Source organism: Pipistrellus hanaki (assembly GCF_964339955.1).
Source record: "Pipistrellus hanaki genome assembly, chromosome: 7".
Lineage (NCBI taxonomy): Eukaryota > Metazoa > Chordata > Mammalia > Chiroptera > Vespertilionidae > Pipistrellus > Pipistrellus hanaki.
Window position 1 is genome coordinate 81,423,297 of NC_140509.1, and position 23,759 is coordinate 81,447,055.

Consider the following 23,759-nt stretch of genomic DNA (forward strand, 5'->3'; position numbering starts at 1 on the left):
CTGAGCTGTCTGTAATCCTTGGATTTGGTCATTAAAAGTGTCACTATGTTTTAGAGGGTGCGGATGGCTGCAGGCTGGGTCATTCATCACACTGGCTGATGAGGTCGTTGATGCGGTGGAGTATTAGGTCAGCTCAGGTTCTGGTAGGTGTCCCGGGTACTTGAGACTCCGGCTTTAGGAAACTGCTGACTTTCTGATTATCACATTGGACCATTGATCCAAGAAATAATTGAAATCACTGTTTGGCAATATGGTTTTGTGATCAATGCAGCCTATTGACGTGCTGTTACCTTATTCTATTGATGTAAAATGGCCACCTAGCTTCACTGGATGGCTGACTCTGTTCGTTCATTCGTCCATTCATTCATTCAACAAATATTTATTGGCCAGCTTCTCTATGTCAGGCACTGTACTAGGCACTGTGAATAGACCTATGATCAAATCAGACAAATTGGTAAAGATCTCATTGCTAAGGTGATCTTTAAGAAGAAGACTTGAAACAGGGAAGGGTCCAATGAGGATATGCCAGTGCAAAGAATTTCAGGATTTGTTCGCAGCACTGAAAAGGCCCTGAAGCTGGGGCATGCTGAAGTGTGAGGCCAGACTGACTGGAGTGAAGGAAGAAGGTGGAGGTGAGTATGGAGAGGAGTGTAGGGGTCAGAGTGCGTGGGGCCCTTGAAGGCCATGATCAGGATGCTGGCTTTTCCTCCAAAGGAGTTGGAGACCAGTAGAGGGTTTTGAAGAGAGAAATGACCTAATCTGACTTTTTATTGTGAAAGTTTTCAAATCTTAACAGAAATGAAGTGGTATAATGACCCTTTATGTACTTACCACCCAGTTTTGATAATGATTATTTTTATTTGTAGATGTTTTCATGTTCAATTCTAAAGGACGAAGACTTTTTAAAACACAACCACATTATCACTATCATATTTTAAAAGTTAAGACCTTTAAAAAAATATCAAGAATTTGATAGGTACTTGGAAGGTGAAGTGATGGATTTCCTGACAGTTGTGATGTAGCATGTGAGAGAGGAGTCAAGGATTGGATAATAATTAAACTCCTTTTCACTGTCATACATTCATTGGAAGATTACTCATACACACGTCAAAGTAATCTTTAAAGACTAACATTAACATCTGGATTCGGGATTTTTAGTTTCTTTTTAGAAGCATTATTCAATGCCACAAATTCTCCAGCTAAATGAAGTATTATATAAATAAAGTATTTCAAATGAGGCTAAGTGGCATAAGAGGTGCTGACATGTTAAGTAACTTATTCTAGAGTTCCTTAGATAGTAGGAACAATAGATAGGAACAATAAATAGTAGGAACAATAAACAGTAGGAACTATAGATAGTAGGAACTACAGATAGTAGGAACAATAGATAGTAGGAACTACAGATAGTAGGAACGATAGAATTCTGGCAAACTGGGAGTGACTTGCCCACACTCATGACTTCTTTTGCTCTAGTGTCTCTTCTTGTCTATGGGAAATCTGGGCAGGCAGTTGGGTCCATGTCAGGCCTGATGTACCAACCTCTCAAGGTACGTTAATTATTCCAAAGACTATCATGGCGCTAGTTTCATACAATTCAACTGAATGGAAGTCAATTTAAATAAATTCGAAAGATTTGCCGGCTGCCTCTGATATATTAGATGTTGTTCACAAGGTTTCACAGTCCAACAGGCATGAAACATGTGTGCCCATTCTTTGCAATGCAGTGTGAAGGGGAGGAGGGTTGTGAGAACTTGTGGTACAGGTGTAGAGGTAGCGAAGTGGAGAAGCTGAGTCTGAGAGCAATTAGGATTTCTCTCAGTGGCTGGGCATGGGCATTGTTGGCAGGACACAGCTTGAGCAAAGGCAGGAAGGCAGCAAAGGCAGGGCAGGTATGGGGTGTGCACAGACCTGGCTTCTGGAGTACAAAGAACTGGAAGGTGATTGAAGGAGAAGCAGGAGATGAGTTTGGAGAAAGTGGTCAAGAAGCTCCAGAGAGCATTCTGTATATGTTACCCTCAGCCAACGGGATAATAATGATAGCACATCAAACTCCCAAACTCCCTGTGTGACATAGAAGCACTGCCCATGATGGGGGGTATCACACACCAACCCAATCGTCTCTCCATGAAATCTACAGTGTGCGTATCCCACGTGCTCCAGTGACACAATCTGCTTTGTCGTTTCTACACCCCAGGTGATTCATGGGGTCTTCTGAAAAGTTAGCAATACTTTTTATTTATTGCATCAGCAGCCAAAGAATCGGTTGCTTTTGAGCTTGTTTTCTGTTAGGTGGATAAGAAAAATGAAAGAAAATAAAATAAAAGTAACTCCGAAGGTTAAGTTTTCACTTCCACATCTAAGTGAACCCTTAGTACATACCCAGAGGTGTTAACATTTCTGGTCACTGATTATGCTTGAAAATTTGGCCTTACCATAGATGAAGTCGTTCTGTGCAAGAGAACTTTTTAAAACCTGATCCAGATGGTTTCCTATCCAGACTTGCTCATCTGCTCTGAAACTCTGTCCAGCCATGTATGCTGCTAGGGCAGTGCCGCAGTCCATGAATTCAGCTTACTATGTTTTTGATATCTCAGCTGTATTTTCTTCTATTCAAGTTCCCACCTCAATCATTGTTTTTTTTTTTTTTTTAAATATTATTATTTTTATTATTTTTTACATTAGTGAGAGGAAGAAAGAGGGATAGAGAGTTAGAAACATCGATGAGAAACATCGACCAGCTGCCTCCTGCACACCCCCTACTGGGGATGTGCCCGCAACCAAGGTACATGCCCTTGACCAGAATCGAACCTGGGACCTTTCAGTCTGCAGGCCTATGCTCTCTCCACTGAGCCAAACTGGTTTCAGCTCCATCATTGTTGATAGAGCTCAGTGAACTAAGGAAATGCCAAGCGTGCAGAAGTACCTTCCCTCTTTTCTTTGTCTATTTCTTGCCTCCCTTCCTTCTAGTTTTCTTTTTCTTCCAGTTTTCTCGTGCCTCATACAGAGAAGTGGTACTTGGGTGGCAAGTTACTTTAGCACTGATGGCTCCCGCTGATGGAGGGTGCTCGTCATCTTGAACTGGTTATGATGACAGACTTACATGCTGTAGAGTAAATGCCACCTCTTCCCCACTCATCCTTTATGCACTTTATTACTCTTGGGAAAGAGTTTTAAAAATTGGCTGTGCTCTCACGAGACCTAGCTGGCTACAGATGCTATTGTGGGTTGCGGGGGTCACACATACGTAGAGCTGGAAAGGAATTTAGAAAACATAGCTGAGACTTGTCATTTTTGCAGAGAAGAAACTGAGACCCAGAGTGTGGGTGACTTACTTAAGCCAGGCAGCTGTTATTGGCAGCTTTTTGCCTAGAACCCAGGAGTTCTGACTCACTCTAGAACTTTCCCAGCACAGCTCCCTGCCTCCCTTGTTTGATCCCGCAGCCCCTCACAGCTGCAGCAGTGTGATCCCTAATGGCCTACAGGTTCCCAAATGCTTTTTGCAAGTAAACATTTCCATTTGCAAATCTGGATGTGTTTGTGTGGAGCTTTTATGCGATGACATGTTGTCCTTATCTCTCGAGTAGGATCATAAACTGGGTGATTTATGAATCGCACTTAAAAGCAGACCAGAGGCCAGTGTTGGAGCAGGAGTGGTTTTGGTATTTGGAGCTCAGCCTGCAGTGCTTTTTCCAAAACGCTCAAGTCTTCCTCCTTGAGTTCTGTTTGCTTGGGGTAGAGGCTACCTTTTTTGTTCTGTCCGCTCCCTTGTCCCCCTTTTTATTCCTTCCCCATCTGTCCTTTGTTCTAGGATGCCAGTCAGTAGATGCTAATGCAATGCTGTTGAGCGAATGAATGTGTTTCTTAACATTTCTGCATAGGAGTCAATTATTATCCTCCTACCCTCGTGTCATATTTTCTGTGGAAATTAGACTAGAGATGATACTTGCTTCACGAAGGTGTGGTGTCAAACCACAGCTCCCTCTTTTGTGCGATCCATGTGCCTCGTGGTTTCTGGGCTTCTTGTCCTCACCGCCCATTAGCACTTGTAGCAGATTGGTTTGTAGAGAAAGGGAAGGTGATGAAACCCCAATCAGGTCATTTGGTTACACATTATTAACTGATAAAAGGTAAAAAGATGTTGACTAAATGGCATTGTTTAGGGAGCTGGATGCCAGGCTCTTCTTGGTTCCCATTAGTGTAGAGATTCAATACTTGCTTGTATTTTGGGGTGAAGATAGTTTTGTTAAGTGGGCGGGAAAGCCTCTTGACATTTAAGGGGAGCCTTGAGTTTTCAATGTGGAATGCTGGTGTCCTTTGTGCATAAAAAATGACAGAATTCTCCAAGAGGAACATTAATGGCACATCATTTTCTATTGATTTGTGAAGTTACAATAGGTAAGTCCTGTAATCATATTTTTAGGAAATATTCAAACTTTCATCAAGCCATTTTCCAGTATGACTGTCTGCCCCATTAAGTCCATTTCCTGGAACTCAACAGCATTCTCATCCTTTGCACTAGAGATTGAATTACCATTTTCCCCTCCAAAAAGTATTATTGGCCTTGTAATAAATAACTGTAGGCAGTTCCTGATGGGATTACTATTGATGAGGGATAAAGTCTCAAGTAAGGACTCTGTTCCCAGATGTGACATACTCTGCCCTTGACCTCGGATGCCTTTGGGTGGAGTTTTTGAGGATTTCATTTTCTGATGAGAGCATGGGCTCGGGGCCAGACTGTCTGAGTCCTTAAGTTCACAATTTCTTGATTGTTGAGTTATCTAATCTTTATGTACCTTGGTTACCTCATTTCTCAAATAACTGCAGTAATCATACAGTACTCCTTAGAGTCATTTTGAGGATTAAATGAGTTAATTACATATAAAGCACTTAAAATAGTGCTGCCACAACCATCAATTTAGTGTGAAAGTTTGCTTGCCTACTCCCTCAGCTCCTTTTATCTCGTTAGACCAAAGGTCACGCTGGGTTTTCCAGAAGTCCAGGGTTGTGGTCTGAACTTTGGCAGAAGCTGAAATAGCAGCTGTAACTCTCTCCCTGGGTAATTTTGTGACACTGTGTTGAGCTGCATCTATCATCATTTTTTGGAAGAAGCTTTCTTTTGCACCTCTCAGGCAAGAACATTGCCTGCCTCTCCATATTGAGTAGGAGAAAAAAAAATTAGACCCATTAAAGAGATAAAATAAGGCAAGACATAAATAAAGTTTTCAGATAAGCAGTGTAAAGGAGCTGTCGTCTTTAATTTCCAAAAGAGCTGAAAGTACTATTTTTGTCATTCAGAAAAAATTTTTAACTTGCCAAGCAGAATCTAACTATAACATGCTTTACAGGGTTGCCTCAAACTGGCCCAGGAGTCATTTAACTTGAGCTATTCTAAGAATGAGATTCAGGGTTTTTCCTTTCTAGACTACCATTTTAGGTCAACTTGTCCACTCTTTTTATGAACATCTATTTACTGCCTGGAAAATAAATGGAGATTATATTAAAATCCAAATACAAAATTATATTGAGAGTAGAAATACCCACAGATAAATACTGGCATAGTCATGAACCACTTATAGCTTTATGCCCACTTAAACATTGATATTTAGCCCTAGCCAGTTTGCTCAATGGTTATACCATTGACCCATAGACCATGGGTTCAAGTCCCAGTCAGGGACATGTACCTCAGTTGCATGTTCAATCACCAGTCCTGGTTGAGGCTCATGTGGGAAGCAACCAATTAATGTGTCTCTCTCACCTCTCTCTCTCTCTCTCTCTCTCTCTCTCTCTCTCTCTCTCTCTCTCTCTCCTACCTCTTCTCCCTCCCTCCCATTCTCTAAAGATCAATGGAAAAAATATGATCCAGTAAAGATTAAAAAAATAATAAAAAAATACCCCCCCACATTGATTCTTAAAGTAGAGAGAGGTACACAAGAAAATACACTCAGATTGGCTTGGACATTGGTATATACACAACCATCATTAGTGACTTCACAGCTTGATACAGTATTCTTTTATTGTAATAGATTCAGCTATGCCTCTTGCAAAGTTATTATTAATTCTTTATTGATTAATTTATCCAGTAAGTATTTATTGGCCACCAGGTGCTTTGGGGGTGATAGAAAATGCTTAAAATATTGAAGAGTTTACATCCTAGTTGTGAGAACAAGACATACAATAGAGAACATATAATTTTTAAAAATATATTTTATTGATTTTTTATAGAGAAGAAGGGAGAGGGATTGAGAGTTAGAAACATTGATGAGAGAGAAACATTGATCAGCTTCCTCCTGCACACTCCCCACTGGGTATATGCCCACACCCAAGGTACATGCCCTTGACTGGAATTGAACCTGGGACCCTTGAGTCCGCAGGAGGATGTTTTATCTACTGAGCCAAATCGGTTAGGGCTGGAACATATAATTTTACTCACTTAAAAATCAGCTATGGAATACTTTCCATTTGTCAGTACTGTGCTGAAAACTGGGAAGCAAAGGTAACTATAACAGTAGCTTAGGAGAGTCTGCTTTTCTCCTCTAAGCTGGAGGGTCTTAGTCTGAAAGTCATTTGGGGAGACCATTCATGGACTTCAGGAGGCACAAGAGTACCTTAAAGATTTAAAGGAAAATCTGCACATCTTTAATAAGGTATTTCTTGAGGTCAAAGATGATCAGAAGCTCTATCATAGATGTTGAAGAGACATGAAGGATTGCACGTTCTGCTCTTGCTTTAGGGTGGAGGATGGGCTTGTGATGTGGAAAGGCATGGCATTGGGAAGACTTTTGAGAAGACTCACCATGTCTTGTAGTTATTCAGATGGCAAATATTTATTCATCACTTAACTGTGCATCCAACTGTGCTTTGTAAGGAGCTGGGAGACCACAGTCCCAGCTGTGGTGGAGGTTGTGGTGTATGGGGTCAGATAGATACTTGAACAGAGCACAGCAAAATGTGAGTCCATTGCATCCATCATTTATTTATGCACTTGTTTATTTAACCACTATTTCTATGCCAGGCTTTCTTCAGGGTGCTGGGGGAATGAAGCTTATACTCTAGTGGGGAAGACCCACAATAAAACAAACAATTAAAATGTGGTTCAATGTCAGGGAACAGTGAGAGCTATAAAGAAAAAACAAAAACGCTAACCAGTAGAAGATGGTGAGGATTTAAACACTTTTCTCGCTCTCATAACATAGAAAATTCCAAGGGTCTGAGGAGCTCTGTGTAAGAAACAGGGATGAAGACCAAATATTTATGTCTTATTATACACCACAGTACCGCAGGGCGTGAAAGACCTCTGCTTCAGTAGAGGCAGTTCAGGGTGTATCTAACCTACTTCAGGGAGGTCAGCAAAGCTCCCTGGAGGAAATTCAGTTTCAAACTGGAAGATTAATAGGAATTATTCAGACGTGAGAAAGGGTGTTCCAGGCAGAGAGAAGAGTATGCTTGAAAGCCTCAGGTGAACTCTAGGGCCATAGGACCCAAATGGGTATGCAGGAGTGGAATCAGGCTTCTGGGGAAAGATATTGAGTTTGGTTTGGCACACATTCAGTTTGAGGTTTCTTTGGGTTATTCTAGAGGTCCTCCAGAGTGGGTAATTACATCTAGGTCCGATGTTCAGGAGAGGGGAGTGGGATGGCAGTTGGGTGTGGCCACACACAGGGCTGGGCTTCCTGAAAGAGAAAATGTCAGCTGAGGATGGCAGCGGGGCCAAGGGAAGAACCCTGGGCAACAGAGTCATTTGGGAACCTGGTGGAGGAAGAAAACATTGCAAAGGAAACCAGGGTGAGGAGTTGCCAGATAAATAGAAGCCAGGGTGTAACTAAGTGTCAGGAGGAGTGGTGAAGACTTTAAGTGGTATAAGAATCCAAAGTTGAGCCAGTATGAGTTGCTATACTTAAGCCTGTGGGTGATGGGGAGCTGAAGCTTGGTTATATATGATAGATGAGATGTGTATGGGTGATGGAAGGCAGTGACTGACTATCTTGGGAGTGTAGTACAAGCAATTCTCAGGGTGTATTAGTTAAAATTTTGCTTAGGGGAGCTACAAAGAGACTAATACTGATTAGAGCAAGGAATTCAAGAATTTGGGCTTAATTCTTTCTATGTTCATGTTTTTTTTTTTTTTGTTTGTTTGTTTTTTAAAACTTGAGTTCTCCTGGTTTAGAAATCTCCTAAAATTGTAGGCAGAAGTTTGAGAGTGTGTTTTATGTGTGTTTTCCAGAAAAGATAGTTTCAGTGTTTCACAGTATTCTCAAACTGGTCCATATTCCCCCCCCCCCCAAAAAAAAAAGATAATGATACACAGATAAAGACATTAAGAAGTAATTGAATGACCAATGTTGTATTTTATGATGACTCTCTTGGCAGTGGCTGGCAAGATGAGTTTGAGGAATGATGGGGGAGGGAGCAGGAGACTAATTCTAAGAGGCGCATCAGATAATGAAGACAAACCCACATCCAGAGTGGGTTTGTCTTCATATCAATTCAGATATGGAGTATTGATCTCTCAGGCAAAAATGATGAAAATAATAGATTCAAAGAATAATAGGCATAGTGTTTTGAAGAAATAATTGACTAAATTTGATGATGGGTTAGATATAGGAGGAACGTTTAGCAAATATTTATCAAGGATATATTAGTTTTGGTTAAAATTGGAAGCAAATGAGGCATGGTCCTTGACTTTGTGGAATTCACTGTTTATTAGAGGGAATATATTTGTCAATAATCACTCAAATAGAGGACTAGAAAACATGGTAAGTGCCTTAAAGAGAAGGTGTAGGAAACTTTGCATGAACATAACTTTGAGGCATGCCTTTTGTGAGTAAGCCTCTTGTAATTATACTGCATTTCTGTTGGTTCTTTTAATTTGATTTTATAAAAAAAATATTTCCTCTAGAAACCAAGGCTCTTAAAATTTTTTAAAATGCTTGGTCAATCAGGAGAATACGCTTTTGGATGGCTGGTACTATGACTTATGGTTGGAAAAACAACAGTATTTAATTATTTTGAGCTTCAAACTTACCCTTTGACTAATGGAAATCTTTCAGGCAAATATTTTTTATTATGGTCTGCTTTTACTTGGTCCAAGAAGTGTTCACTCTCAGGATTCAATTTGAATGCCTTCAGACATTTCTTAATCATATTGAATCTGTGATATCAGCGGGGCATCCATTTGGAAATGTTTAGAAGTCCATTGATGTAATGAAAAGGGAACTAAATTGAGCCAGTTGAGTTTCCAGTTCTCATAGGGGCAGTGAGGTTGAGCTTTGTCTGATCTTTCATGCTCTGTCATCTTCCCCCGCCCCCCCCCCCATCATTGCTCTGTTCTTCACCACTGTGTGCCTCAGAGTGTTAACTCGTGGATGCAAAGCATCTCTCCATTTCTTGCTTAAGTTTCTGCTGTAGTTCTTTTGAGAGTCTTTAAAGGTATCTGTAAGGCTGAAGAACATCTAATCTCTTAATATAAAGCTTGGTAAACTAGTTAACCTCTTTGCGGAGTCTTATGAAAAACTACCCAGGATGAAGACCTATAAAGATTCAGTGAAAAACTGATGAGAATTTTGCAAGATGTAATAGCAATATGGCTAAAGAATTAGTTCAATCTACACTTAAAATAAAGGACTAGGGGTATAGTTAGGGTTTCTGAAGCTTCTTATTGGGAAGGCAGGTCCTGAAGACCTTAAGAACATGAAAATGAAAGTAGTTAATTTGGTCCTATAAAAATTAGGAGAAAGCAAAGGGCCTCTGAGGCTGGGTGGGAGAAAGAAATATTGCCCTAATATGATATAAGCACTTTCTACCAAAGAGATGTGAAGCCCTAAATGGCAGGTCTAGGACAGGTGCACTAGGTGCACTCAGGCCCGGCAAGGTAGAGGACAGTAGAAAGAGATGAGTCCAGGACTCCTAAAGGCTTATGGCTGGGGATTGATCTGACCACAGGTGACTTGCTCTGAGTCCAGATATGATCACCTCACACTTTGTTTCTTTCTAGGACAGATATTAGGCTAACTCAGTCTGCATTGTGAGGACACAGATCTCTGTCTAGAGGCAGTTGTGCCAAATTAGCTTGGCCTAATGGTTACTGAAGACAACCTGAAATTTCAAGGTCCCACAGGGCTCTGCAACCAATGAGAATATCTCACTGCCTTTTAGCTTGATCTGGATGATAGTCATCTTGGTGACTTGCACTTTGGGAGTCTTCACTGAGAAGGGCGTGGCTAACATGATACCGATAATGTTAGGTACATGAATTTCCAAGTGGGATAAAAAAGTTGTTTTATGGAGAGGAAATATGACCTGTGTAATTTCTCTTTCCTTTTTGGATGCCTTCTGAGTTTTAGGCCCTATGTCTGCAGTGGAGTTTTAGTATTCCAGGGCCATCTCAAAGATAGAGCATAGACAAAAGGCATTGCAAACATCTCCACTAGATCTGGGGAACATGGTGTTTTCTATTATATCTCTCACCAATACTTTAAAGAACAATATTTCCTTATTCCATTTATACTGTGACATTATTATTTTATTGGTTCAATTGTTGATTAATTCATTTGATATCAAAAATTTATTGGGACCTATTGTGGACGAGGCATTATGCTATGAACACTGGGAATTTTATTCCTACTTTTACTTATTTATTTATTTATTGTTTGAAGCATTACAAATAGTAGTACATATGTCTCCTTTTTTCCCTCCTTGATTTCCCTCCAACCTCCCCTACACCTCAGCATATGCCTTCACCTGCCCCTCCCCCCAAACACTGGGGGTTTTAAAGATAAATAAGGCACAAAGTAACCAATAGAATGTACAATTGAAGGAGTAGAGTAGCAAGTTGCAGAAAGTGAATAGAAATCTGCTATTGGGTTCAGAACAGAGATAAATTATTTCGAGTGGGTGGGGATTGCAACTGGCTAGAAGGGAGGAATTTATGCAAAAGGTGACCTTAAATTGCAGCAGTCACCTCATACCCATTAGGATGGCTACTATTAAAAAGCAGAATAAAACAAAAAAAATAATGGATGCAAAGAAATTGGAGCCCTTGGAAATGGGGGAGTCAAATAGTGCAGCCATTATGGAAAACAATATGGCAGTTCTCAAAAAATTAAAAATATAATTTACCTTATAATCTAGCCATTTCACTTTTGGGTCTATATAGGCACAAAAATTGAAAGCTGGGTCTCATAGACGTATTTGAACATCCATGTTCATAGCAACATTAATTACAAAAGCCAAAGATAGAAGCAACCCAAATCCATAGCGGGATGAATGGACAAACAAAATGTGGTATGTGCATACATTGGAATATTACTCAGCCTTAAAATGAAAGAAAATTCTGAAATGTATTGCAACATGGAATGACCTTGAGGACATAATACTAAGTAAAATAAGTCAGTCACAAGAAGACAAATATTATGTGATTCCACTTACACGAGTACTTATCTAGTCTAGACAACTGCATAGAGACAGAAAGTACAATGGTGGTTGCCAGGGACTTGTGGGTTGAGGAAATGAAGAAAATGAGGACTTTTTAATGGGTATAGAATTTCAGTTTTGTTAGATGGAAAAGTTATAAAGATTGGTTGTGCTCTAAAAATGACAAATTTTATGTTATCTTAACCACAATTTTAGAAAATGCAGAATTTTATCATGCGGGAGTGGGTGAAAGATACCTGACATCTTGGAAATTTTGCCAATGCATATACTATTCACTCACTCATTCATTAATTCAACAATCATGTATTAAATACTGTTATGTGCTGGACCCTGAGCTGCATACCGGGGTTACAATACTTACTAAGATTTATAAAGCACTGAATCTGTCAATGTCATGCTTGCTAACCACCCTCTCCACCCCCCAAAGCACTAAGCTTGTATAGTTAAATATTCACAGCTGCTTTCTACTGACTTGAATCATGCATAAGAAATTAGTAAACAAACAGTAAAAAGATTTGAAGTTCTTGGGAATAGGAAGGAGTTGGACAGCTTGGTGATGAAATGTAGAGACACGGGCCAAAGAATATGAACTAGACTTGAAAATGGCAAGCCAGTGCTCTCTAAGGACATTGAAAAATAAAAGACTCTTATTTGAGGCTGCCAACCTAAGAGCTAAGTCATTTAGAATGGGGAAAAAAATGGCAAAGTCAGTCACACTCAACCCAAGAAGCCGGTACTTGATGAATTTTATGGCAAGGGCAGTTTGAGAACCATAAGTACAAATTTGTGGACAATATTATCAAGTGCGAAAGGCAAGGAAGGGCTATACAATTCGAGCTGAAAGGGCAGACAGGACTTACGAAGGGGAGGGCCAGTGAGGGTCAGTGTGGTTTGCTTATTTGGCTGTGGGCTAGAAGCAGGAAACATGAGCTTTCTTAACCTAAAGACCCTGGAAGCTCTATCTTTAATTCATTTTATTTCATCCTAGGTTTCTTTCTTTTTCTTTTTTTAATTTAAATTTTATAGGAACCTTTCCTCCATCTATTCTTGCCAACATCTTTCTATTTCTCTCACTCTTTTTATTCCCCTCTCCCCCTTACACCCTGGAACATTCTATTTATTCATTTAAATGTCTATTGAATAACAATTATATAACAGGCACTATGCTGGGCTCTAGACATTATGACCTCAGTTTTCCTATGTCACATTTGGTTGCACATAACAAATCCTGGATTGCTATAATTTCTGCTCCTATACCGCTTAATTCAAAGTTAGTTTTACCTACTCATTCTCTTACCTTTGTCTCTCAGTCTTCAAGGTATCTTCATTGGGGCTGTTCCTTCTACCTGTGCTTTCAACCCCATCTGCTCTACTTTTCCCCTCTGTGTACCCTCAACCATTTCCGTTCTGCTGACCCATTCCTTCAATCTACATGAGACCTTCTCAGGTCTCTTCCATCCTAAAATTCCTTGTTTGTTTTTATATTCTTTAGTGACCACCCTATCTTTCCCTTCCCACTCTCATTGAGTTCTCAAAGGAATGGCCTTCACTCCTTTTCATTTCCTTATATTCCATCCACTTTTCCACCCACTGAATGGATTTTCACTTGTGCCCACACTATCCCTCAAAACTCCTTGCTAAGTGTTCTCTTTGTCAAATCCAACTTCCCTCTATCAGTCCTTGTTTTATTGGATTTTCTGTCCCATTTGGTGATATTGATCACTCTCTTCTTCAGTTTTCTACTTCCTTAAAACTTTTTACTCCTCTGTTTACTTGGTTCTCACTTTTCTTTCTGGGATATGCTTTCTTCACAAAACCTTTGAAGGTTGATGCAATCATCCATGTTCTGCTGTCTTCTTTCTGCATGCTCATACAGAGGAGTGTTGAATAATCGCTAGTATCCTCAAATAATAGTCAAGTTACAAAAGCCGATACCTAGGGTTACATGGTAACAATGGCATCAAATCTGGTTTATATTCCTACACATGTGCTATGTTTGCATCAGTTCATTGGAGTTGCAGATGTCCCAGCTGTTTGATGCTTCGTCTCTATTTCCTAAAGACCCTTCATGTGATCTGGAATTGGAATAAGCTTTGGTCTCTAATGGTGCTGAGTTAATTGTGAATCCCTGAAGAAAAAAAAAAAAACCAACCCCAATGAATAAGTCTATTAGAAACCAGCTAATTCATTTTGTCATTTTCTGGATAATATATTCCGGTGTAGGCAGCTCGTTTTTTAAACAAGTTTGCAATAGACAATTTCCCCTCAAGGTTAATATAATAGGCAAACACCTTTTGCTGCGGCAGACGGCAAGAGATAAGAAAGATTAGCTTACATTATGATTCATTATTTCAAAATGTCAGAATAAAGTGGATCTGCTGCAGCAGCCCGGCCTCTCATACTTTAGAGGAGAGAGTACATGTTTTGCTTTTCTAATGTTAATGGATTTACTCTTCTCTCTCTCTCTCTCTCTCTCTCTCTCTCTCTCTCTCTCTCTCTCTCTCTCTCTCTCTCTCTCTCTCTCACAGGCCAAATTCAGATAATCGGCGCCAGAGTGGCAGAGAGAGGTTGGCCAGCAGCGGTGACAAGGGCAGCTTGGCTGTGGAGTCTGCCAAGGAGACGCGCTACTGTGCAGTCTGCAATGACTATGCTTCAGGCTACCATTATGGAGTCTGGTCCTGCGAGGGCTGTAAGGCCTTCTTCAAGAGAAGTATTCAAGGTAACAGTGTGTTGAAAATAACAAATTCCATTTTGAGTCCTAAGATGAGAAGCAACAGAGGAAGGAAGACATATGACCAGCCACTTGCACAAAACCCTAAAACCCAGTAGATCCCCTGGGTCTTTGTTAGAAATATGGAGAAGAGATGGGAGCTCAGGGAAGCTGCCATTGATTTCTTATGCTTCTTCCATTTGGCAAGATCCAGAGAGTCTTGACCACAGGGTTTCAGTAACTGGGGCTCAGAGTGATTGGGGGATGGCTGGTGGAGGTCTATGTGTTGCTGGCAACTAGGCTGACAGGATACAGTGTGATATTAATTGGCTATCCATAGATACCTCTCCACTTGGGCTTGTTCCAAATGAGTATCTGTTCTGATCTTCGCTTCAGACCAATACTAACATAACCACATGTTATTTAGCTGATACTAACTTAACTTAGAAAAATTATATTTATATTTTGGTTAGGTTAGTATAAGTCTTTTAAGGCTCTTCTTCCATCTTTGTTATCTCAATAGATAACATGACCTTTGCTAAAATGAGAAGGACCAGTACCTGGTGACTTGCCATAGGGTCAAGCACCTATCATGCTGTACCCAATGGTTACTAAGTTTCTCGCTGTCACATTTCCTTTGCCTGTGGGCCGTGGTCCTCTTCTAGTATATAGTTTACCAAATACAGCTTCTCTGATGTACTGCCTGCTGCATTTTATCTCTACTCCAGGAGTGTTTATTTGCATTTAGAGGCTACCCTGGGGGAAGCTGCAATCACTTTTACTACATAAACTATCCATGCTAAAGATCCTTTCCTTACCAGGAACAGAGCTCTGACAGCAGTGTGGGCTAACTGCAACGCTTATTGTCTTAACAGTGGAGCATTTTTCTCTGTTCTGCCTCCTTTACCTTTCCAGCTTAAGCAAGTTTAGTATATAAATACTAGGAATATTTTAGATGGAGTTCCTCATCTGCTGTAATTTCTCTGTTGCCCTGATATGGATGAAAGCTGGGGTTGGGTGGAGGAGGGATGAGACACACTAGTTTTCCTTCCATTGCTAGGAGGATGGAATTTATTTATTTATTTATTTATTTATTTATTTATTTATTTAGCTGTTCATATCTAATTGAGTAGTACGTGAGGTCAAGTTGGTCCTTTTAAAAGCATTTTTTTTGACAATTATTACTTTCAATATCTTATAAAATGCTGTAAGACTTGGGCTTTTTTCTTGGATTTTAATAAAATTACTGGTATTTTTGTTTTACATATATAAACAAGTATACTAATATATATATATATATATATAAATATCTATACATACATTTAAAAATACATATGCATGCATGTATATTGATATATACAAAAACATGTATACATATGTGTAAATAACAATGTATTATTTAGCTGTTACTATCTTGATTTAGAAAAAAAACATTTATATTTTGATTTAGGTTAGTATAAGCCCTTTAAAGTTCTTTGCCACTGTTCATTTGATTTAATATAATCTAAAATATCTTTATGTTCTCCAAGTATTTAATCTGGTAGTGAAAAATCATTTGACAGAAGTAGGGTTGGTTGGTAGGTTCAACTATAAAATTGGCATTAACTCAAATTTAAATGAGTTTTAAGTTGTTTTAAATGAGATGAATATGAGTCAAAATTCTGGAAGAAGCCTAGAAACCAGGTAGAATTTTTAGCTCCTAGAAACATGATGTTCACTCACTCATTTAGTTGTTCATCAGTTCAAAGCACTGGGCAAGGTCTTGTAGAGACACTTGTAGGACAGACACGGTCCTTACCCTCACAGAGCTTACAAAGAAACTGGCAATAGCTTGCAGTGTGACACGTGCCAGGGTGAGGGTGAGCGCAGGTTCTTCCAGGAGTCCAAACTTCACCCGGTCCTCATGGGGGTGGAGTCAAGCTCGGAGAAGGTGTCCTGATTTAAAATGAGGCCTGAAGGATGAGGCAAGTGAAGGAGGGGATTGGTGTTCAGCCACAGGAATGAGCAGAGGAACAAAGTCCAGGAGGTAAGATAGAGTTTGGGGAGTTCTGTGAATAAAAATTAACATTTTTTTTTTTACTATTAGGTTAAACAAAGACATTTCTGGGCCATGTGTTTATTCTTACACGATGTAAAAACAAAGCCATTTATTTTCTTTTTACTTAAATGATTTGTCCATGTATTTGATTGCTTTGTGCATATAAGAGGGGCATATCAGAGCGAGTTTGATGGGTTTTAGTCCCATTTTCTCATCATAGCCTTGAAAACTTGCAACTAAAAAGTTTTTCTGAACTTCCCTGGCTCTTTATAAATTACACTGCTCCTCAAGCCTAGTTGAGGACAGTGAAGGGTCTGGCATGCAGGTAGGAAGTTCTGAAGATGTCATAGCTCTCCCTGTTTTTCTTGTTACTTAAGAAAAAAGCTTAGAAGTGAGTATCCATCAGATTACTCTAGTGCTCTAAGTGTTTCAGCTGAAGAGGTAAAGTGTTTGACTTGAAAGCATACAAATTTCCATCCACTACTTGGTGTATAAACCTGATTACTCAAGAAATTGAGTAATGGCCTCCAGTGGAACATGCTTTTTTTCCACCCTTAAATGTCAAGGATACTGCTTAAGGGAGGGGGTGAAATTGGATAGTCTATGACTATATTAATCATTGCAGGTGGAGAAGCTGTGTCTGTTAAGATGTGTTGTGGGCAGAGACTCTTGGAAGAGTTATATAAGCAGATTTGGTTCAGTGGCCAGGTACAACTTTGAGTATTATTCCAAGAAAAATGATTCCACTGAGAACACTGCTTATTGCATATTATTTCAAATGGTCATGAGGCACAGCGCAGGCTCAAACCTATATATATATTCCTCACTATGCTGCCACATCATATAATCTCTCTAAAATGTATATAGAAGATGCTTAGATCAAACAGACAAGGTCAAAACAGGTGTTGGCTGAAAGGTTAGCTAAGTTCAGGAGGATATGGTGTCAGGATGGGGTCTGGTTATGGTTCACTGTAGTAGGGGCCTTAAGTCCAACAAAGATAAATGTCAGCCTGATCTGCTGGGCCTTCGAAGGCATCAGGGTGAGACATCCAGCACCCTGGATAGCTCCTTCAACAGCTGCCAGGGTAAGCAGAGGCTTATTCCTAAAGAAATGTAGGCCATTCAGCTAGCTTCATTCACTTTGCCGAGTGTTATTAAAAGAGAATCTAGCTCCTTTATGCTTAAGGACTCACCCTTGCTCAGCCATGATGGATTAGGTTTTATGTTTAGTTTTCCATTTCTAGTCACCTTCTGGATTGACATGCATGCTCATGAATGGAAGAGGCCAGAGGATAGGGAAAAGTGGAGGCTGCTCTGTCATTACAGAACTATTTTAATCTCAGAAGTCCTTTCAGAGATATGGCTCAAAAATTGAGAGCCTGGTAATATATGCACAAAAAAATATGAAATCTTTGGTCTCCACACTCTACACGTGCCCCCTATAGTCTGCTCTCCATTCAATGGTGGGAGAGATCTGTTATTCAAGTCATAAGGTCTTGCAGTTGAAACTCACTGCACTTAAAGTCCAGATTGTTTTCTATGGTTTAAAGTACTACACATGATCTTACATGTGCTTACTCATCCTCCTCCCACTCCGGCCACACTGGCCTTCCTCTTATCCCAGTGCACCAACCTGTTCCTGCCTTGAGACCTTCATACATGTGCTTCTTTTTTTTTTCCTTTTGCTTGCAACACATGCATCTTGGCTGACTTCCTGTCATTCAGATCTCTGTCCAAGATCACTTTCTCAGAGAAGTTTTCTTCTCTGAGAAAATAAGAACTTTGGAAAAGAATTCCAGAAACATGAAGTAGCATAAACTAAGCAGAATTCAGTGGAAATTGAGTAAATTATCCGTGAGAGAAGAGGGGACTTAACTGTCCTCTCTCTGCCTCTTTATGTTCCCTCTTCAGTTCTCTACCATAAGCATTCTCTAGCATCTGTAATCTCTGCTCCTCTCACTTTCTCATTTTCTCTATCTAGTGTCCCAGGCAATCTCATACATATGTGTTTATGGGTTGAATTGTCTCCTTTCCCATACCCAAATATACTGAAGTCCTAACTCCCCCAGACCTCAGAATGTGGAAATTGAGTAATTGCAGATGTAATTAGCTCATATGAAGTCATAATTAAATATGACTAATAATATCCTTATATGAAGAGGAAAATTTGGGCATAGAGATTGGGAGAAGGATGCCCTATTGGAATGCTGTACAGGAGGCCAATGAACCCCAAGGATTGTGGTAAACCACCAGAATCCAGAAAAAGGCAAGAAAGGGTTATTCCCTACAAGTTTTAAAGGGAATGGGCCCTGCTGACACCTTAATTTCAAACTTTTTGCCTCCAGAACTGTGTGTCAATATTTAATGCTGTTCAAGTTACTCATTTGTGGTACTTTGTAATGACAGCTCTAGGGTGCAATATTTACGACCTAAAGTGTTAGGGCTATGCAAACATCTCTCAGATCTAGCTCCTGCTCCAACCTTGCTTTTAGTGAGTCCTGTGTGTCTTCAGCGGACACTAGCTACTTCTCCTAGCTACTGCTTATATCAGTTCCCACACCATTCCCTCAGGTGCACCACTTAACACTTGGAGTCAGTCATTTTATCTTTGCACTTTGGCAGTCCTGCTGTTTCCCATTGTGTACTTCGGTTGAGTCTGTCTCTTAAATGTCTGTCTATCCAATTCCCATTCCTCAGAGTTAACCCCATTAACTTTCACCAGAATCATCTAATAATTTAATTCCCCCCTTTGTCTTCTTCTTTTAAGCCAGGGCGGGGAACATCCAGCCCGCAAAATTATTTGGTCTGGCACTGCCTAGGCATTAGGGGGGAGCTAATAAAATGTTTGATCAAATATAGCAGGCTAATTTTTAAGTTGATAATTTTGTATGGTGCATGAATGATATTATAAATATCCAAATGGCCCTTGGCAGAAAAAAGGTTCCCCATTCCTGATTTAAGCCATTTGCTTCTTTGTTTTTCCTTCTTCAATGCCAGTCTTCTCACTGTCAGTCTTTTAACATTCTTAAGCAAATCTCTAATCATGTCAATACTTTGTACAGAATCCTTTCATGGCCCCCGCGAACCATAGAATGATCCTTAGACTGTGTTCAAAGAGTTCCTCAATCTCATTTTAGACGGTCTTTCCAGTTGTTTTAAAGTAACCGTTTCAACTGCTGAAGTAAATTCGTTCTTTAGACTGGACTACTTGCTGCTACCCAAATATGACCATTCCTCTTCTTGCTGGGAATTTCTTTCCAGATCTACCTATACAATTTCTTCTTTCCCAGTCAAAAGCAACTATCCGCAAACCTTCTCTGATGTCAATGCTGGAGTCTTTCTCTCCCGTGGTCCATGTTACTTTGCTCCCATTGCTTAGCATAGCAGGTACTCATATGTGGTCTTTACTGATTGGGAGTGCCACAAAGGTAAGGCCCAAGTCAAAGTCTTATAAGCAGCACTCAATGAATAAATAATAGGATGAAAGGAATGTGAGGATCCATTTGCTTTAGTCAATACAAAACCATTTTGTTTATTCAGTCATGAAGATAGACAACAAGGCAGTCTTTAATTAACATTATCTTGCCAGGGGCATAGAGGAAAGAGCAGAGAAGAGAGAGAATAGAAGCATGAAGACTATTTTGGCTAATGTTCAAATATCTTAGAAATACTAAAAATCTGGACTTTTTGGTATTTGTGAACTGGGTGAAAAGGGAGTAAGATGAAGGGCATTATAAAGAAAGAAGCTACAGTACTTTCACATGATTCAGCATGGGATATTTGGAAAACAAATGAGTTAAAGAGGTTCAAAAACAGAGAGAGAATGATGATATCGTACTCTGAACTGGGAAGATCAAGAGGAAGGTCATTTAGAGTGGGGATAGGATGAGTTCAATTCTAGACATACTGAGTTTGACTTGACAGATAGGGAGATGGAATTATCCAGCAGGTACAGAGACCAAATCAGTACTCTGCAAACAGTTCTGTGTGGGGAGTGGGAGGAGTTGAATCAGTTTCCTCAATTAATTTTAAAGACACAATACAAAGAATGGCTTACATACTGCCCAGAGGTTGTCCATTATTAATAATGAAGAAGTAACTCCCCAAACTTCCCCTTGCTTTTCATAATAATAACAGTTCCCTGGATCTTATCAAAATCTTATAAAAATGCTGTTGTTATTAAAAGTGTACATTCAATTCCATTATAAACAGGAAAATCACAAATTAGCCCAATAGGACCAAACACTGGTCTCCAGGAACTTAATGATTTGAGAGAGAACATGCTGATACCAACATATTAAGCTGCACAAATAGTAAACGGCAGGAGCAATTATAAGCATTTTCATAAAAAAAAACTGAAAAAAATTTTCCCAAATTATTCATACTGTGGAAGTCCATAGACATCTTTTCTGACCCAGAACTGGCCTAATCTTTCCATTATTTCTACTTTTTACTCCTCATCCTGTGAGAACATGCATGTTGTGCAACAGAGAAATAAAGACTATTGAGGCTGAAGGACAGAAGAGTCTTCTTCTTCTTCTTCCTCCTCCTCCTCCTCCTCCTCCTCCTCCTCCTCCTCCTCCTCCTCCTCCTCCTCCTCCTCCTCCTCCTCCTCCTCCTCCTCCTCCTCCTCCTCCTCCTCCTCTTCTTCTTCTTCTTCTTCTTCTTCTTCTTCTTCTTCTTCTTCTTCTTCTTCTTCTTCTTCTTCTTTCTTCTCCTCCCACTCCTCCACCTCTTACTCCTGTTCTATTCCTCCCCCTCTTCTTCTTACCTTTGGCCAAATAATCTTTATCTTGGGGATAATTAAGACAAAATGCATTTAACAAATAAAATCAGGATAGAACCCCATTTCTTGGCAGCTCCTGTGGACATAGCCGAAGCTTTCAGTGGTCTTTAAAAACCATGGCAACAAATGCCTTTGAAGGGTAAGCAAGGGTTTCAAATGTTTTTAATCGCTGCTGTTTTCATGCTACCTCTTCAAGCATTCTTCATCATTTTTTTGTTATCTGATTGAAATTAAATTTCCAGTTTCCCAACTTAATGGCACTGTCCCTCTCACGGAATTGACGATTTCCATTAAAGTGGTAGCGTACGAGCCCATATATAGTGCTTAAGCTCATCAACGATTCCATTAGAAAGTCTTGCTTATGAGTGGCAATAATTTTGCACAGAAATTATAGGTAGCCTTTAATGGGCACATTTTCAAAGGGCACCGGCTAGCCCTCAGAATAATGTGCTGACTCTATTTTCACAAAACTTAACCTGTGGCCTAATCCTGCCTAAGTGGCTCTCCTTCCTGGAAAGCTGCTGTCAATACCTTGAAAAAAGTGCTGCATCTTTTTAGAAGAGAATGGCCTGTTTCCCTGGTACTCCTTCAAAGAAAAGTCACTTCTGAACTCTGTGATGCTTTACTCTTTCAGAGCTACGTATGCAGGCTATGCTATAACCTGATCGCCTCTAGCTTTTTGGACCAAAAAATCACAATGTGCAGGAAAAATCTATTTAAAAAATCAACCATCCACTTCCTACAACATTTTTTTTTTTTTTTTTTTTTTGCTGTGATGTTAATTCTCCACCCATGTGTGAGTGATGGAGCAGATTTGATGTTTGAAGGAGAGAAATGCCTTACTTGAGAAGACCATACAGTCGGAAAGTGCTCCTATTATTTTCTTCACATGTTTATCTTCCTTTAGCTGAAATAAGATTTTATCCTTTCAGCTGCTTAGAAATAAAGGAACAAAGAATACAGTTTTATTATGAAGTCATAATTTTGCTGTATAATAGATAGGGTTTCCTCTATTTTCTTTGAGAACGAATATATAGATTTTCAATTTTATATAAACAAATACCATCTTTACTTGGTCTATTTGGCAGTTTCAAAAAATCATGGATCAGGAAGTACAGAGTGAATGAGTAGAGAAATTCTTAAGTCATCCCCCAGGGCTGGGTTGCTCGATTGCATTGATCAGTATGATTTTTGTGTGTGATGGAAATATAAGCACAATGATTTGAGTGGATGGCTGCACCATGCCCATGTAATTCATTAAGGGATGTGCAAGATGTTTTCTTTACCCACCAGAGAAGATAAATTACAGTTTTTAAGATAATCAGAATTCATAATTATTTTGTCCCTTTGACACTGCAGAGTTACTAATAAAGGAATTCATTTAAAGGTAAATGTAATATTCTTGTTTCTCTTCAGGTTGCTAAAGGTATAGGAAAGTGCCTGTGCCACTCCTGTTAACCGATGCCACAGTGGTGTATTACAGTCACCGTGGAGATGGTTCTCCTCTATTTTTATTTTTTTTCTGATTGCTAGCACACTCATTACTCTGAGTACACCCTTCCTTTCCCTGCAGACCAGCCCCGCGCTTGCCTGTCCTCCCCACCTCATTGTTCACCATCCTTTGTGCTGGTCTCCCTTCTTCCCAAGCTAATTTGCTCCACGTCCTCACCCAACCCTCGTGGACTTGCTAGTCCTCTGCCTGTGTGTCTGGTACATCCCATTCTTTCCGCTCCTCACCATCCAACCTAACTTCTAAGGGGTGGTCTCTCTCTCCATGTTTGTTTTCCTTGTTGCACTCTACTTAGCACTTGTGTACACACCTGCAGACTCCTGTTCCAGTGGCAGCCTCTCCTCCATCCTCCCAAGAGGCCACCTCTCTGAACTCAGGGTCTGAAAACAGGGTTTTTCATGCAGTGGATATTGATTGAATGGCCATTGTATTTTAGTACTGGGAGAAATGCAACCCCCCAGATCCAATTCAAGACTCAGCTTGCACACAGATGGAAAGATTGTGAATACACATGAAACCATAGAAGAGGTAAGCTCAGCACTACAAGAGATGCCTCAGCACAGTCTAAAGGGACAAAGCTAACACTCTGTGTTGGCAGGAGGGAGCAGGTACAGTGTTCTAGAGTGAACTCGAAGACATTTTCGGGAAGGCAGTGTGTAAATTGGTGTCTGTCCAGTGGACCTAGCAGACAGTTCCATTTCATCATAAGTGTCCTGTGATTTGTTGTTAGTGGTTGCTGCTCACTTATGCATGTCTAATATGGTAGCACATTATATAGCATTTTATTTATTTATTTATTTTTCATTTTAATGAGCATTTTATTTTTTTAATTTTTTAATATATTTTTTATTAAATTATTATTTTTGTACATATACCAATGCCCCCCCTCATTATATAGCATTTTAAAAGAGTGTGATTTTCTTTACCATTTGTGATATATTTTAAAAACCTACTCTGGCTGGCATGGCTCAGTGGTTGAATGTGGACCTATGAAATGAGGAGATCACAGTTCAATTCTTGGTCAGGGCACATGCCTAGGTTGCAGGCTTGATCTCCAGTGTGGGGTGTGCAGAAGGCAGATTCAATGATTCTCTCTCTTCATTGGCGTTTCTATCTCTTTCCCTCTCACTTCCTCTCTGAAATTAATAAAAACATATTTTTAAAAAAACCCATTTCATGCATATCTCTGCAATGCTCTCATCTATATAATAAAAGTGTAATATGCTAATTAAACCAGACATCCTTCTGGGTGTCCTTCCTTCCAGACAAAGCTGCAGTAGGTGGG

The 23,759-nt window shown here is 39.8% G+C and overlaps 1 protein-coding gene across 3 annotated transcripts in view; it reads left to right on the forward strand.

The window, feature by feature from the left end:
* Positions 1–23,759, forward strand: part of ESR1 (estrogen receptor 1) — a 284,618-nt gene that overhangs the window by 109,373 nt on the left and 151,486 nt on the right. For all 3 annotated transcript variants that reach the window (XM_084890184.1, XM_084890185.1, XM_084890186.1), the window contains exon 3: positions 13,959–14,149. In XM_084890184.1, coding sequence (XP_084746310.1) covers positions 13,959–14,149 — 191 coding nt within the window. The remainder of the gene's footprint in view (positions 1–13,958; positions 14,150–23,759) is intronic.